The 17,288-nt window shown below is 35.6% G+C and overlaps 4 protein-coding genes across 4 annotated transcripts; 2 read left to right on the plus strand and 2 right to left on the minus strand.

Moving 5' to 3' along the window:
• Positions 1-1,301: 1,301 nt before the first annotated feature.
• On the minus strand, positions 1,302-4,959 carry UNE7 (Core-2/I-branching beta-1,6-N-acetylglucosaminyltransferase family protein). The gene is made up of 4 exons (XM_007029889.3): positions 4,234-4,959; positions 4,016-4,091; positions 3,746-3,861; positions 1,302-1,920 (listed from the first exon to the last, which is right to left on the minus strand). Exons 1-4 carry the CDS (start codon positions 4,721-4,723, stop codon positions 1,400-1,402), a joined length of 1,203 nt encoding a protein of 400 aa, XP_007029951.3. The 5' UTR covers positions 4,724-4,959; the 3' UTR covers positions 1,302-1,399.
• Positions 4,960-7,785: 2,826 nt separating this feature from the next.
• LOC18599784 (Plasma-membrane choline transporter family protein) lies at positions 7,786-9,895 on the plus strand. Its single transcript, XM_007029890.3, has 3 exons — positions 7,786-7,947; positions 8,213-9,355; positions 9,437-9,895. The coding sequence occupies exons 1-3, from the start codon at positions 7,888-7,890 to the stop codon at positions 9,569-9,571; spliced, it is 1,338 nt and encodes a 445-aa protein (XP_007029952.3). The 5' UTR covers positions 7,786-7,887; the 3' UTR covers positions 9,572-9,895.
• Positions 9,896-10,053: 158 nt separating this feature from the next.
• LOC18599785 (DnaJ/Hsp40 cysteine-rich domain superfamily protein) lies at positions 10,054-12,806 on the minus strand. The gene is made up of 3 exons (XM_018122099.2): positions 12,436-12,806; positions 11,131-11,392; positions 10,054-10,307 (listed from the first exon to the last, which is right to left on the minus strand). Exons 1-3 carry the CDS (start codon positions 12,607-12,609, stop codon positions 10,240-10,242), a joined length of 504 nt encoding a protein of 167 aa, XP_017977588.2. The 5' UTR covers positions 12,610-12,806; the 3' UTR covers positions 10,054-10,239.
• Positions 12,807-14,919: 2,113 nt separating this feature from the next.
• On the plus strand, positions 14,920-17,010 carry LOC18599786 (Sodium/calcium exchanger family protein). Its single transcript, XM_088806779.1, has one exon. It carries the CDS (start codon positions 15,205-15,207, stop codon positions 16,936-16,938), a length of 1,734 nt encoding a protein of 577 aa, XP_088662905.1. The 5' UTR covers positions 14,920-15,204; the 3' UTR covers positions 16,939-17,010.
• Positions 17,011-17,288: the final 278 nt, after the last annotated feature.

The following is a 17,288-nucleotide window of genomic DNA, read 5'->3' on the forward strand; positions in this document are numbered from 1 at the left end:
ATTTTATTTTTTAATTCTTATATTATATATTTTATTTTAATATTTTTTATTTTAATTATAACATTATAAAATATTTTTCATAAAGTAATAAAGTTGAAAGGTACAAATGTCTTTAATAAAATTACAGAATGCAATATAATGTGATTGTATTAATTTTGAACTGCAATCACATTACATCTCTTGGTTGTAACGTGATTGTATTGCAATCTTATATTACAATGGTTTGTTACAAAACCAACATACAATGTAATTTAATTGGACACATTGCAAGGAATGTGTTATCACTTCTCTCATACCAAACGCTATCGTAATGTAACGTGATTGCATTAGTTTTGGACTGCAATCACATTATGTCTCTTGACTGTAATGTGATTGTATTGTAACCTTACATTGTAGTGGTCTGTTGTAAAACAAATATTGCAATATAATTTAATTTAACACATTAAAAAAAATATACTCCTACTTTTCTCATACCAAACGCTACCTAAGATCAAATCCTGGATGTCTTTTGGTACAGCACATGCTAGTCAAACAACAACCTTGTCGTCGTAAAAAGCCTCACGACATTTTTGCCACTCAAAACTTCATGCATCTTGAGCAACTCTTTTGTTATCTTCTTGTCATGTGAAATGTTTGATCTCTTTGTTATATATAACCATCTTTCAAAGCTTAAGGGCATTGCCATATTGTGAGAACCAAAGACATCAAAGGAGAAAAAAGAAAGGTGGTGTATTGAGTTGTATGTGAGAATTGGAGGGAATTAAGCCAAATTCATTGGTATTATTGCATATCTGCCTCTATTTCGGTTTAATTTCCTCCAATAACTCACCTCCAATTCTTGCTTAATGTTATTTATTTCTCTAGGCTGGCATACAGAATCTAAGGACTTAAACTCAAGGAAATTAGTGAATAAGTTGTATGTAAGAATTGGAGGAAATTAAACCCAACACTAACCAGCTTTATTGGGTTTAATTTTCTCCAATATCTTACCTACGGTATTTACTTGACGCAGTTCAGACCATCCAGATCTTAACCAGTTTCAATGGGCCTTCGAAAGATTTATAAATTGTTTATATGAGTCTGTTATATTGAAATGCTTTATAGATTTTTCCATTTTCTTGGCTGTTTTCTTTCTTATATCTCTTTGATGCTTTTTTTTCAGGATATGGGCATAGTAGAAGAGCTAAAGTTTTTTCAACAAGGTAGCTAAGCATGGATGAATGCCATAGACCTCTTCCTCAAATTAGTTCATACATTACCTTGGAGATTAGGTGGTAGCAATTTAGCTGCTATTCATTACAAGAATGAACACAGATGATTTTTCATTCAAATATGGGAAAAAAACAAACAGCTTTATATGGTATTCATTCAATTTAAGGAGAATAAAAAATATTTTCATCTATAGTCTACACTGCCTCTTACTGAAACCCCTTGCTGAAAGAAGTTTTGTTAGCAAAGTTTTTAACCTCCTAGACCCAGCTCCAGGCTTCAAAATACCATAATTCTCACCCTGGAAACCTGAGCATGCCCTTTGTTTCTTTCCATTTTCAGAACACCAACCCCCATAAGGAAACTTTCCTTTCCTCCTTTTGAGAAGCTCTCGATCAATTTTGTCAAGAACTGGGTCATTTCTCTTGAATTTTCTGGCAAATGGGCGGCTGCTCAGAACCATTCTTCTGAAATCTTTGAGTCCCAGGGACCTAGGGTGCTGCTTTGGAGGCATATCCCAAGTAATATAGTGAAGGTCATGGTTGACTGTTGTGTTTTTGTAGCCTTCAGAGTTGCATATCAATGTCTGGAAGTAACCTTCAGGAGATGACACAAAATTGGTATAGTATAGAAGCAAAGTCCTTGGCAAGTTGTCCCACCCCACTATGGAATACTCAGCAAAAGATCTTGAGATCACAGTCCAAGCTGAACCTGTTGTTAATGAACGAAATGATGAATCTAATGCTGATTTCTGATAGATGATATCAAATACTTTTTCATCAGACAATTTTATTGAACATGTTCAAATTCCTAAAGAAACCATGACAATATTGTCTGATCCAGCACAAAATCATTGACAGAAAATGGAAAGAAAGAAAAAAGAAATCCAATTCCCAACAAATTTATGTTACTAATTTTGAGTTGAAGTGAAGATATGTTAATTAGTCACCCTACAGTTCCAAGTCAGTCATCACTCATCAGGCTATCAGGTGTGGCATGTGCAAGTTCATCAGAAATTGCACTGACATTTTCCACCACTTAAAGTGTCTGGACTCCATTATCGAAAATTGGGCTTTTCTAAGCATTTTCCATTGTTTAATCAACTCTAGATTTACTTGTCATTCTGCATCAGATTAACTATCTAGGGAACCACAGAGATTCTTCATTAATCCTTATACTTTATACCATGGTCTAGAACTTATAAAAGGAGTAAAGAACCCTATACGAGATACCATAGCACGTGCATTCCATATGGAACAACTGAACAAGTCAGGAAGATATGCTTAGGCACGTGGATTTTCTAGATCATGTAGCCTGGAATTTGCAGTCTGTCCCTTCTCCTATGATTACAAAAATTTGGTTCTTTTTTCCTTGTTGCCTTCTCAGACTCTTAATAATCCATGCAACAATGAAGTCCCGTGATAGTGTAAATGTCCTTAAGCTATCTTTGGATCTTGGGGTAAAAAAGAAACTAATCCATGCCAATTTATAGGACAATCTCCGAAGAATATAATATATCAAAACTCAAAAAAGCTTGTAAAAATTTACAAGTTTCCCAAAATCAAAAACAGACAGCAAAGATTCTCCGAAGAAATGGAGTCCGTATATGATTTGATTTGCTAACAATATCGTTTGGTGATTGAAGGATAATGGTCAAAGACAACATGGTTACAAGGCTAGTTTGGTAGAATGATGAAATGCCACGAACATTTGTTGGAGCAACAACTCACTGACCTTACCTACCATGACTAATGGCAGTATATAGGAAAAGAGAGAGGAAAAGGACAAATGGGATGGAACAGATACAATGTGAGAAGCACTAATAAAAGCCTAAATCCTAGTCAAATTCACAATAAAGACCTCCTCCGAAATAATCTTCAATCATTGCCTTTTTTCTTTCTCTCTTAAGTTTAATTAGGGAGTTTAACCTTTGTTAATCCAGAATTAGTAGAGTTTTCACCTTAGTTATTCCAAGTAAACAACCCATGGTTGTTTTAATTAGGGCCGGTGCCTTACTTGACACAAAATTGGAGACTGTCGCTGAACCGAAACACAAGAACTAGAGCTCCACATTAAGGAAACCTCAAAACTGGAACCCACTTGATAAAAGCAAAAAGGAGGAGGGTTACAAGACTAAATTTAGATGTTACATAACCAGGACCTTGAGCTTTCAGGATTTGTATTTTAAGCAAGTCAGGCTCATTTTGTCGGCAGTGGGTTGATTTGAAAACAATCTGATGCCATGGGCACAAAATTAAAAATAAGGAAAAAGATAAAAATGTGAATTGGAATATGCCAAAAACACAGGGACCCAGTTTAGAAGACTGTAAAAATTTTTTAGTTTTATGTTTCTATTGAATAGATTCTCAGGCATGTCCATGTGCATGTACTGTGGTACTTCTGAATGTGATGTCACTTCACTTTGTTCAGGAGCTCACATGCCAGAGATAAGAGAATTCTTTTTTTGGAAGATTTTGACAGAAAAATTTGGGGAGACATTGGAGAAATAACCAAAAAAAGAGGTACGGGGAGGAACCTGTGTAGAGCTTGAAAGCGGTGGGCAGAGTCCTTTGTTTAATAACCCACCAGATTTCTGACTTGTTGAGGCTGTAAAGCCCTGGGTCTATTATTATAGGTTTCCCTCTCTTGTTCCTGCAAAATTTTATTATGAAATTCATATTTTTTTAACTGCAGAGAATAAAATGTCATGGTAAAAAGATAATGCGGTAATATAAAAAATTGGAGTAAAAAATTGCTGAAATTCAAAAACAATGGGCAAAATAATTATAGAAGAAAAGTGCCTTACAGTTTCCAGCCCAGGTGACTGGTATGCTGAATGAAATTGAGATCTTTTGGCAAGTCGGAAAAGGCATGAATCAGATCTGAAAACCCCCAAAAAATGAAGTCATGAACTCACATAAAACTGTAAAATGACAAGAAATATGAAAAAGAAAGAGAGAAAAAAAACTGTTAGTTACAGAATTTGAAGAACTAAAAACATCAAAACAAGGCCACTCACCATACCATCTTGAGTTACTAAAGGGTAGTCAGAAGCACTAAGATTGATGAACCAATCCCATTTGCAGCACCTCAAAAGCATTGACATTGCATGAAGCGTTGTAGCGAGCATAGTTGGACCTCTATAAGTAACCAAGTTTGGTTTCCCAACAATATAGACATTACCAGCCAGGCTAAAAACTGGGTCGTTGGATACGAACTCTGCAATCGCCCTATGCTCCCTGGCAGGCGCCTCGTAGTCCAGGTGAATCAGATACTGATTTCCAGGATGATATAAGGCCCGTATGGCTCGTTTTAGCTTGACAGTGTCTCCTTTCGATGCTGAGATTAAGTAGGCAAATGTAACTGGATATGTCCTGTTGGATTTTTGCACAATGTTCAAGGTCGCCATGGGATTGAAGCTTGTAATAGGGATGCTTAGTTTAGTTGGGATGTATAAAAGAGAGAACAGAATTGAGGTTAACACGAAGGAAATCATGAAAATTCTGATGCCCATTTTTAGTTGGAAAAACAAAATTTGTCATAAGAAGAAAAAAAATGAAAAACTAGAGATAAAGTTGGGAAGAGAGAAAGAAGAAAGGGCAGTTGTCTTTGTAAGCTAAGGGGTGGTTAAAATGGTTAATAATATTGGATGGATGCTATTATTGCTTCGTTGCAAGATTGGGGGAATAATGAAAAGGTAACTTGTTTGCATACGGAAGTGTGCGGATTAGATCTTGTTGGAGGGTACCTTACTTTGAAGTGAAGGCCTGCATCTGTCACTCCATCAATTTATTGGTAGGGAAAGACTTTTAATGCCAGTTGGGGGATGGACTTCCTATTTTGCCTATGGTTTATGGGGGGAAGAGATTGGACTTTAGTAGGGTATTTGTGGAATTCAACTTGAAAGAAAGAAATGAAAATCCCAAAAATTGTTTTGAATTTTATCAAAATACTCTTTTATCCGAAGGTGCTGCTGAACCAGAAAACAAATTGGTCACCTGTCAACAACCGTACCAAAGAGAAAAAGCATCCAACATATTATTCTGCAGGAAGCTTCATCTTTTCTTTTTCCACATTCATTCTCTTGTGGGTTTGGGTTCTGCCAAGTGGAGATTAGGCCTGAGAACTTGACTGTGCCAATTGAAGTTGGGCAGCTTCATTAAACTGGTGCTTTAACCAGATAGAAGCCCAATTGGGTTTGATCTAAAACGCCTTAGGATCAAAGCAGAAGAAAGAGATAAAATTGAAGTACATATTTTCCAACAATTCTTCCAAGCACTGATGCTTTTTGGTGGAAAACTTAAACATGACACCGACGAGGAAATGAATAACCCAAAATGCTAAATCACGTGTATTTGGTCAGGGCACATGATTCATACCAATTCCAGGCCAACCCTACCATTCACATGAACCATTGTGTTTATGGGAAGTAAATTACCATACCACTTTTATTCCCCCTTTTTTGTTCCTTTTCTTTTTTGCAATATAAAAGTGACTATCCAACACATGTTTTCTAAATTTTATATTAATTTTTCTATATTTTATTTATGAAATTGGTGTTATAGACAAAACCCACTGTTAACTCAAAACCGATTCACTTCGAATTAACATAGAACTCTTCATATCCCAACTTTTCGATATTTATTAAATTTAAAATTAATAAATATTAAATTTTTGGGTAAAAAAAGGTTAATAAAATAATTTATAATTTTTTAATTAAAACCCATGTAAGGCAATTAGTTTTATAGGGTTTAAGGTAGGAAAGAAAACCCAAAAAGGTTTTGTTTTCCCATTAGATGTTAGTTGAAAATAAGGTATGTTTTTTGATAGTACCAAATTGCCCCCATAACAACAAAATCATCTCTATCTGTGTGAGAACAGAGAAGTCAAGCCATTAAATGTCAAATAGAATAAGCTTAAACGTTAAATTTATATAAGTGTAAATAGAAGAAAAATGTTGGCCCGAATTTGATAAAGATCATGTAAAAACAAAAAGGGGAAAATGCGAAGGAAGCAAGCTTCCCTCTTGACCTTTCAGTGGGAAAATGTTTAAGTATCATCATCAAATAGCTGAGATATTCTCTTGTAATTAGAAAATTATTATTGGTGCTGATCAAAGGAGTAAACAATAATAATATGACGTTTAAGAATTTAATTGGTTGGGGGAATGTTTCCTTCTGCAATTTCCCCATATGCCACTCACCTAATCTCACAATGCCCCCACCATTTTTTTGCTTATATATTACGTGAAGGGAATGGTAACCAGTCATCATCAATTTCTCCATTAGGATGACCCTTTTTCCCTCATAGTTCCCACCTCTTTTTCCTTTTAGCTTTTTCAATCAACATCCAATTGAATTTGAAACGTTATGGAGAAGATGATACTACGTACCCCCCTTTAATGAACTCATTGCTTTAGCATTTTCTAATTTTTGACTTACTCCATTTTTTAATACAATATTCTTTTATTGAGATTACATTTACAGGTCAAAATTACGTCATAATCAGACCATCTTGAACAAAAATAACATTATTTACATTCAATATAAGAAATCGATTAATAAATTATATAAACTTAAATTAGTATAAAATCAGATTAAATATACACATGATGAAATTGAAACTTAAAATTTAATGATTTCAAGGTCTCAATCGACTTTAACATAATATCTAAACCTCGTATATAAAGTATTTGTTGTATCTCACAAGATCTTACATGTACATACAAATCATTTAGGCTTCGTGATGCAAGTAATTCTCATTAGAAAAGAAAAAAGAAAAAGAATAGAGGATATTCGTATTGATTAAAGTGGTATTTTATTCTTTTGAATTGTCAAATGTGCATTTATTTAATATTACTTTTACATGCTTTTGTCGTTTTGGTTTTTTGAGTGCATAAATGTTTAAACAAAACAGGTTTATGATATCTTTGTTCCTTACAAAGCAATATAAGAACAAGGAATTAGTTAGTAGTTAAACCAAACAAGTTAAGTTTGCTCCGAAAAGGAGGAGAGGTTAAAGAACTCAAAGCCCGAAGGAAGACTCACCTACATCACGAGAACTACACAATGGGGATTTGTCTCAATCTTCCATCTCAGCATAACCAGAACAAAAGGAAGCCCCGAAACACCGTCAATGATTGGCTGTAGATACATTTTGTGTATTTAAAATGACATATACATTTATGTCACCATGATTTATCACGTGAGATTCATATACAATATACAAATAAGATTGATGTGATGAGTTAATGAAATGAACGATGAACATACTGACTATACGCTTTATGTGTTGATGTATAAGCCCACTTGACAATTCCCACAACTATTGGATCAAGTAAGTTGCAATCTTTATTAGGAAAAAGAGAGGAAAAGGAGCTGGTCAACTCATGAAAATGCGTGAGTGATGATTAGGTTAAGAAGACTTAAACAAGTTAAGTCTTTTCTTTGGAGAGTGACGAGGGTACAATAATAATAATATAGATCTCTTTCAAATATATATATATAAATATTTATATATTGAAGTTGGGAAGTCTTAATTTTGAGCAATTTTTGCATAATCGTGTGGCAGCCAAGGAAGGGGAAGACCAAGAATTTAAAACTTAGCAAAGACTTTTCTTTTTTTTTTTCCTTTCGAGTTAAGTAGCCATCACAAGCGGAAAGATTTAGGGACTCCAATATGCAGAAATTCCACATGCAGACTCAAGAACAAAGAATTCCATCTACGAGCATTATCCAGGTCTCTCTCTCTCTGTCATTCTTTCTCTTTCAAGCCCCTTTTTTTGCTTGTTTTATTTCTTCTTCTTCTTCTTTCTTGGCCATCAAGCGTCTGTCCTGAAATATAATTATCTTCCCTAAGGTTTCATTTCAGATTTCATCAATTCTTGTTTGTATCTTGACCTTCTTTCATTTTCTTGCCAAGGAAGCCTGCCTGTTTCCTGTTTCTGTTTCCTTCTTTTCTTACTGCTTCATTTCTGTAACTTTCTTCCTACTGGTACTTGCAGAGACAAGAGCCAAGCATCAAGATAGAAGCAACAGTGGCGGGACGATTCCTAAGGAAGATTTTTCAAATTATTTTCTACATTCAGTTGTTCCTAGTTTCCATCTTGGTAATCGCCTTAACCATCCGCGGACTCATCAATGCCAGCAACACCCATCGTTTCCACCCCAAGAAATGGTACCCTCCGCTTCTTGTTTCAACTGCTTCTGGTGGAATTGTTTCTTTCATATGGCAATGGATCTCTTTTCACTATCCATCAAAAGCCGTCAAAGTTGCCTTCTGGGTTAGTCCCTTGCTTACATGTGCAGTTGGTGTGCTCCATGTATTAATTGGTTCTCCAGTAAGTTTAGCAATAGGTACAATTGCAGTAGTTTCTGGCGTGATCCAATCCCTCTATGCCTGTTGGGTCAATCCCAGATTTGCATATGCTACCAAGATCCTCAAAGTTTCCACATCTTTTCCACCTGATGGTACTACTACATTTGTCACCCTATCCCTCATAATCTGTGTAATCTACTCCGCTTTCTTGGTGACCGGAATTGGGGGAGCGACCGCTACAGGAACTGGCCTGGACATCCTGTTCATCATATTTATCCTGCTTAGCTTCACATGGAGCATGCAAGTGATCAAGAACCTGCTGTATGTTACAATCTCACGCGTCAGATACATGAATTTTGCTTGTGGGGTCGACATGAACACACAGATTGCTTTCCGCGACACAATCAAGCATTTGGTAGGAAGTGTATGCATAGGCTCAGCCCTTGTTCCTGTTTTTGGAACCATTCGGGGTTCAGCCAGAGCTATGAGCTTGGTAGCAGGGGGCACAGACGAGTTCTTGTTCTCATGTGCTAATTGTTACTCAGGAGTTGCTTCAACTCTCATCAAATATGGGAATCGCTGGGGTTTCGTTCATGTAGGGGTATATAATAAAGGTTTTGTGCAGGCATCAGCTAATACGTGGGAAATGTTCCAAAGGGCAGAACTGATATCATTGATTGATTCTGACCTCACAGGGGTGTTCTGTTTTCTCTCTGGGCTTGCAGTTGGTTCAATATGCACCTTAGCCGGAGCAACATGGGCGCTTATAGTTCACAAGAGCTATGCAACAGAAGTGTCTATCTACGCTTTTTTGATCGGCTATTTCATGGTAAGAGAGTAAACCTTGACTGATAAGTTAGAAACACTTCCTAGCATGAAACTTACTAATACATTCATTTTGGTCTGGCAGTGTCGGATAGCATTGGCCTGGCAACAAGCATGTGTTTCAGCTTATTTTGTTGCTTATGCTGAGAACCCACAAAGCCTTCGGTTTGATTCAACGATCCCAGTTCGCATTCAAGAGCTTCAGAGACACCGAGTTTAACAGTCTATGGAAGCCATCGGATGAGCAGCCTGGGCAATTAAGTAAGGATTCATCATCAAGACTACAGAAACTTTGATGCAAAAACACCCATCTTGTGGTAAATCTTACATTTTTGGCGAGCCTGTTTAGTTGCTAGAATTCCAACTCTTCTCTGTAAAAATTCCATACAATTTCCGTAGCAAGTTTGTAGCATCTTTGAAAAAGATGGACCACATTTCAAATAGAATATTTTCTCATTATAAACATAAAGAAAACAGATTGCTGTGATAATAGATCATTTTCTATGCAATAGAAGAATCCACCTACTGGATATAGTTTCTTCCACTGCTGCCCTTCTTAAAGGCATTATTTATGCTCTACGTTTATATTATAGATATATGTTGCAGTTCGATGAACTTTGAACAAGTACCATGAAAGAGAAAAATCAACAAGAAGTTTTGCCAAAAAGCAAATGCAGCTCCAGATGTCCAGATCAATCAACATACTAAACGAAATTTAGAATAATAAGGCAAACACCATTGAATGAGTCAGATACATGAATTTAATTTCTTTTATCGTGAATTTATCACAATCGAACATTGAATTTTGTAAATGAATGAAATTCCGATGTATAGATGTTACACAGAAGGCTACAACAAATTTCCCAAGGTCAAGGGGCCAAACACAAGTTACTTAGGTCCTAGATGACCTCGGCCACCACATTCTGAGCACATAATATTGCCACTTCCTCCACAACCTGAACAGCAACAAATTTCACACTATTAGAACATATTGGCCACATATGGATATAACACATTATTAAAAACTCAGAACATATCGAAGTTGTTCAAAGTTTACTTGAGAAAATGAGATACAAGATGAAAATGACTGGTGAATGAAATATAAGAATACTCAAGTGGCCTTCAATGGGACAAATGTGGTAGCAATGACATGTGGAGTTGACAAGGTTGTATTCTATGAATGTCTGTGGTGATTGGACAGAAGATATGGGACAAAATCTGCGTTCTCAATATTCATAGGTAGTGTAGTCAAGTCAATCCATGTGCATCAACTGAAATGACGGTCTAACTTGTTCATTTTGGTAACGTAAACACTATAATGCATTTCACTAAGCAGAACTGAATTGCTATTTCACAAGGTTTACATGGCACAAAAGCAAGGCACGGGAGCCTCCAAGCACAAAATGACCTACAATGAGAAGCTTCACATCATAAATTGAATTTTTCTTAACTCAAAAGCATCAAAGTATAACCCTACTTTAATCGCTGTAAAAATTCTCTTTAATTACACAAAAGATCCTTTTCTTTTATTTCCTCCTGAATCAACCAGAACAACATAAATAAAGAATTTCCAAAGAATAGACTGGTTTTAAGGATCCTTTTTAGAACTCCATATGCCTAACATGCAGAATCAGATTTTTGGGATTGACAATAGTTGCCTTCTATAGCAATATGAGATAAGCCTTGACATAACAGATGCCGAATATTGACTGCATGAACATCCATGAACATGTGCATCCATTTACAAGCAGAAAATCGTTGAAACGGAGTTAATTTTACCTAGGCAGCGGACTTTAACAATGATACCCTGGCTCTCCAATATTGAGTCCACGTATAATCCAGAACCAGAGCAAGTGGTACAAAGGACAACCCCCTTGGCCTGACAATCAGTGCAACGAAGATTATCTCCAACTATTTTTTCAGCCAAAGATACCCCAACTGGTTCTTCAATTCGTTCCTCTGGGATAGGTTTATCGTAACAAAATAGTGATTCAAGACTGCTTCTTCGTCTGTGTGCATCTCCCACTGCCCTTGACTCAGCCTGCAACATCAGAATTTACCATTTCTGTTATATCAACCATAACTGACTGATTTTTAGGAGGTAAATTAGACATAGTCAAACAGTTGGTTACAAAGATGAAACTCTTGTTACTCTACAGCACAATTCCTGTAAAAGTACAGGAACCGAAAGCAAAAATGATTACATTAGTAGCAGGCATAAACAAAGTAATTAGGAAATCCATCTTATAATAAATATAAATAAACCTAGAAGAAGCACCGTGATAAAAAAAAAAAATTAACAAAGCTTTCCAGACTTTTAAGGCTTTGTCGTATTGTCACATTTGCTACTTGCTTTTCGCTATTTCCATTTTGTTTTTCATAAATAGTTTCTAAATTGCAGCAGCAATGGTAGAAAGCAAATCCACAATTGATTATAAATGACAGAAAAAAATAAAATTTAACACCAATTCTATCATACTTGTTCTTTACAAAAGTAAAATCATGCATTTTGTTCTCGAAATTCCTAACTGTTTAAAATATTGTTTGCTTTTGTATTGAAATTGCACTTTCTACTGTTTACTCTGAACACAAGTGGCAAGCAAGATCCAAACTATACCTAAGTTTATGTACTTTTGGCTGGCAAACATGATAATTAGACTAAAATTCGCCACAATAAGTATTATCTAAGGTTAATGACGATCGAATGGAAGAGCACAAATTACATTTTTTAGAGCATTTATTTTTCTTCTTTTTGGAACAATTACATTTCTTACAGCTCAATGTATAAAAATGGATGAATTTGAAGTCGAACATATTAACAAGTTGGATTAAATCAAATCACAAGAAAGCCAACAAGGAAAAATACAAACAAATTCACATATATTATCATTTTTCCAAAAGGAAATATCAAACTGTAATTGAACGAACACAAATTTATCGAACTTAAAATAATAAAAAAACCTTCCTTTTTCATTCTATAAATTAACAGTTAACAAAATTTAGAGAGCCATCAGAGTTTAAATATAAATATACATAAGATTTATAAGAAAAAAAAAAAAGGAAAAGGAAAGAAATGGAACTAACCCCATAAGAAGCAGAGGAAGAAACAGAGCCATTGGAATAAACGGCGCAGATTTTAAAGATGGAGTTGCTCCCGTTGTATCGGAACCCATACGAAATTTTGTTATAATTATTCGATTTTGGTGTTGAATTTATGGGAAATATAATTGACGATGAAATTTTCATGGCAGACTCCATTACATCCCAAAATTCAAAATTAAAAGAACACAACAAAAAGCGAGTTCCTTCGATTAAAACCTGGGAATTGGAGAAAAGGGTTTTGAAGTAAATTCGAAATCAATAAGAGGAAGCTTCGAAGTAATCGAAGAATTGGCGAATTTTTCTTTTCTTTTTTTTTTTGGAGGTTACTTTTAGTGCCTGTTTTATCGTGTACCTCTCGTTGTTAACGATGTTTGGTGGGAAAGGAAATCGGGTTATCGGACCATTCCAATTGTAAGCCTTATGATAATGGGGCATGGCCCAAAAGACTATCAGAAGTGGGCTGAGATGGGAAATCCAATGACTTGTTGAATTATCATGAGCCTATACAAGTCAAAAGTTAAAAAAAAAAAATGTAGAAAAGCAATAGGATGAGAGGTAGGAAAAATGGATATTATATAGTTAGGAAAGTAGTATTTTAGCTTTTTCACAGGTAAATATATATATATATATTCATTCCTCTTGGGCCCAAAATTTACTTCACATTGTAATGCTCTTGGCACGACCTTTAATTTGATTGTAATATATTGCGAAACATATTCTTCTTTTTGGTATAATTTATATAATTTTATAATATCTTAATAAATATTATATATGAATTTCGAAAATAAATTAAAAATAACAAATATTTTAAGATGGCTCACTTGTGGTAGACATGTATAAAGTAACAAGAGAGTCGGACTCATCTAGAATTGAAAAAGGTTGAACAATGTAACATAATTCATTTATTTTCAAGTTACAGGTGAATTACTTTTTCTTTTTTGGGGAAATTGAAGTCAAACATGATATTCACACTTGTTATCTTCTCTTATAGAGTAAGTTTGGGGTTAAGGCTTTGACTAAATGTTCAATTTAAAGTAAATTTTTTTATAATTTTGTCACTTTAAGATCAAAAATTTCAATTGTAATATGATTTTTATTAAATTGAAGTCATATACATGTCCTACACACGGGCTAGACACTTCATATCTTAATCTTTAATTATAAAAAATCAAAAATATTTAATCTTTAATTATTACAATTAAAGTATTTAACCCTTAATAAAAAAAATGTTCAAACTTTTAATCTTAATTTGAGCATCTAACCTAAAACTTTTTGGTTCAAACTTTATAGATATACGAGTGGGGATGTAGACCCCAATTTAGGATAAAGTTTGATGATTGATGGCTAAGGAAATAACTTATTTGAAACGTCATGTATACAAAAAAGTCAAATCAAAGGCAAAAGCTTTAGTAAAGTTTGGATTATGGAGCGGCGAAGAAGCAAAGCAATTCTTATGTCTTTCATAGAAGACAATAATCCCAAATAAAATCACTCAATTAGAAACAATATTATTCCTTTCTTAATCACAAAGAAGTCCTCTTGTTTTGTTGCTACAACCTTCTTATTTTTGTTCCCAAGCCTGTACTGTGCAACAAGAGTTTCGACTTTTTTAAGGTAATGGGTATCCTTTGAACATATCAATATATATATATATATATATCATCATTATGTTGTTATGTTATATTATATTATATGATTTAGTAATCTTACCAACAATTCACCATCACCATCGGTTTTGATGTAATATTTCAATTTCATGGTTTCAACTTTAAAGGCTTTAGGATAAGGTGAGAAGCTATATAGTACAATACAATGGCCTTTGTTTTCTTGGTTGATAGCATTGATACTGCTATACACCGAAGACAAGTGGGCGAATAAACAAGAGAATCTTTTATGTTAAGGGCCAAACCCCACCTCCCCCCATGGCCTTCCACTTCAGCTAATAATGATTTCTTGGCTTCTTTCACACTTTCTTCCACAGAGAAGCTGACATTTGCGGTGCTCCTTGTTCCACTGCTACGATTGCCGACTCTCAATACGTAACTGTAACCCTTTTCTATTTTTTGTAAAAAGGTTTGTGCTTTTTAATTGAACCAATCTTTTTTCTTATTATATCTTTTTCAAGTCCATGTATTAACCGTGTACCTCGTTTCTCAAATTCACATCTGTTCTGCTTTTCATAGGGAAATGTGCCCAATCCCAACGTTATGAAAGACGGTCCTACATTTCAGTCTCTTTCAACTTTTTTTCCACATTTGCTTTGGAAAAATATACATTAATTTTTTTTCAACCATCATCAATCAATGGATAGGGGACACAAAAGTCTTAAACCGACTGCCACGTGTATCATTTGCTTTAGCCCTGTATCCGGTCTTTTCCTCTGGATGGTATTGGTGCAACTATGAGACAAATCTGATCAATTATGCACCCTTAGCCAAGTCACCATCCACCTCCTATAAGACTAAATTTTCTCCCACATTGTTGATCTCTCCAAACTATGGTTACCCTGCACCAACTGAAAACCAGGACATAGTCCTGAGAGAACTACTTTTACAGCACATGCAAAGGTTAGCTCCTGTCTTGCTTTTACTTCTGTCTTCCAAGGTTAGCTCATAGAAGAAAAGAGTTTGATCCTGGCTCAGCCTTCTGGCCTGTGATTGCCACAGTCCAAGTTTGCTTTATTCATGATTTAGTACTATCTTTTTTTTTTTTTTTTGTGCCTGGAAGAAGTTTTTGGTTTGAATTTGTGTGATGGGTACTTTGGTTTCTATATCTGAACACAAGAGCAAGAGGTACATCATTTTCTTGAACATTTCATTTCTCTTGGTGGCATGTGTTTTCTTGATGATATGTTTCAGGTCTTCAGGAAATCTTGTTCTAAGCGGTTATAATTCCATCGGCGATAATCAGCAAGATTGCAAGTTACTGGAGAAGTTAGATGATTACAAAGCCAAGTGCTCTTACCTTAAGTCCAATAACCCATGTGTCTCTCAAGGCTATGTTGATTATCTTTACCTTTTTTATTGCAATTTTGGAAGATTTCCCTTGTTGGGCCATTGCCTTCTAGTCCTTTGGCTCCTTGTGTTGTTTTATCTCTTGGGAAACACCGCCTCAGAATACTTTTGTTATTCTCTTGAAAGCTTATCAAGCCTGTTAAAATTGTCCCCTACACTTGCTGGTGTTACACTCTTGTCTCTTGGCAATGGTGCCCCGGATGTGTTTTCCAGCATAGCCTCCTTCATGGATAGTGGAACAGAGGATGTTGGCCTAAATACGGTGCTGGGTGGTGCTTTCTTTGTAACTTGTGTTGTAGTCGGAGCAATAAGCACTTTAACGCACAGGAAACGAGTTCAGGTTAACAAACCTGCCTTTGTAAGAGATGTTTGCTACATCCTCTTGGTTCTTGCATCCTTAAGTTTGATATTGGTTTATGGGAAAATCAATCTTTGGGGAGCAATGACTTTCTCTTCAATGTATATTCTATATGTTATCATTGTTTACATCATGTATATTTTTTGGAATTCTGGTGGCATGGAAAACATAGATTCCGATTCAAGTTATAATAGTGGCTTGAGCATACCGCTTTTGACTGGGATTGAGAAAGTAGAGCTTGATTGTTTAGAGGAAGGGAATCTGGAAGATAATAATGGGGTAGGATTCAAGAAACGTTGCTTTTGTTTAAGACTATTAGCTCCTTGTAGTATGTTGCTATTTATCCTTCAGATGCCCCTTAATTTACCTAGGAGATTGACAATTCCTATTGCCTGTGAAGAGAGATGGTCTAAGCCAGTAGCAGTTGTTTCAGTGGCATTGGCACCAATTCTCATATCTGTACTTTGGGACCTTCAAGATGACAATCTCAGCTTTAATACAAGCCTGCTGGTCTACGGAATTGGGTTCCTGTTTGGAATCACTTTTGGGGTTCTTGCATATTTGACAACTGAAAATTCCAGCCCACCAAAGAAATGCTTGTTCCCATGGCTAGCTGGAGGGTTCATAATGAGTGTGATCTGGAGTTACATCATAGCTCAAGAATTGGTTGGCTTATTGATTTCAATTGGGTACTTAACTGGAATCAGTCATTCTATCCTTGGGTTGACCGTCCTTGCTTGGGGCAACTCCCTTGGAGATCTAATCACCAACTTGACGATGGCATTGAATGGTGGTCCCAAAGGGGCACAAGTGGCTATATCAGGCTGTTATGCTGGCCCTATCTTCAACATACTGTTTGGATTGGGCATGTCTATGATCGGCTCTGCCTGGTTTGGATACCCTTCACCAGTGCAGATCCCTAAAGATCCTTACCTCCTGGAAACATTGGGTTTTCAAGTTGCTGCCTTGCTATGGGCACTTTTGGTTCTGCCAATGAGAGATATGAGGCTTGATGGGGTCCTGGGAGGAGGGCTTTTTCTGATCTACTTGACTTCTATCTCTTTAAGGCTTATTCAAGTAGTTGGACCAATCCAACTTCACACAGTAACCTAGTCTGTTCATGCCAGTCACTCGAAAACTATGTAACTGTTTAGATGTCGCGATGCAATCAATTTTTTTTATATATCCTTCCTGTTTATAGTAACCACTAATTTACTGATTGGATTTTCAATGAATGGTATGTACACGTTATTCTGTTTTCAACGCAGCAATGAAATCACAATTCTTTCAAAACCATCATCGGGAATCTAGAATATGTACAGTCAATATTATCCAACAGATACGTTAGCTAATCCTAACTTGCACTCGATCTGACAGAAACTATGGTTTGCAGAAAATTCAGGAGGAAAAACATAGTTGATGCTTGAAATTTTGCAGGACTTTTTGGTCGAAAATATGGCAGT

The sequence above is a fragment of the Theobroma cacao genome, chromosome 5, assembly GCF_053813885.1.
Source record: "Theobroma cacao isolate CCN51 chromosome 5, ASM5381388v1, whole genome shotgun sequence".
In the NCBI taxonomy this organism is placed as follows: Eukaryota; Viridiplantae; Streptophyta; class Magnoliopsida; order Malvales; family Malvaceae; genus Theobroma; species Theobroma cacao.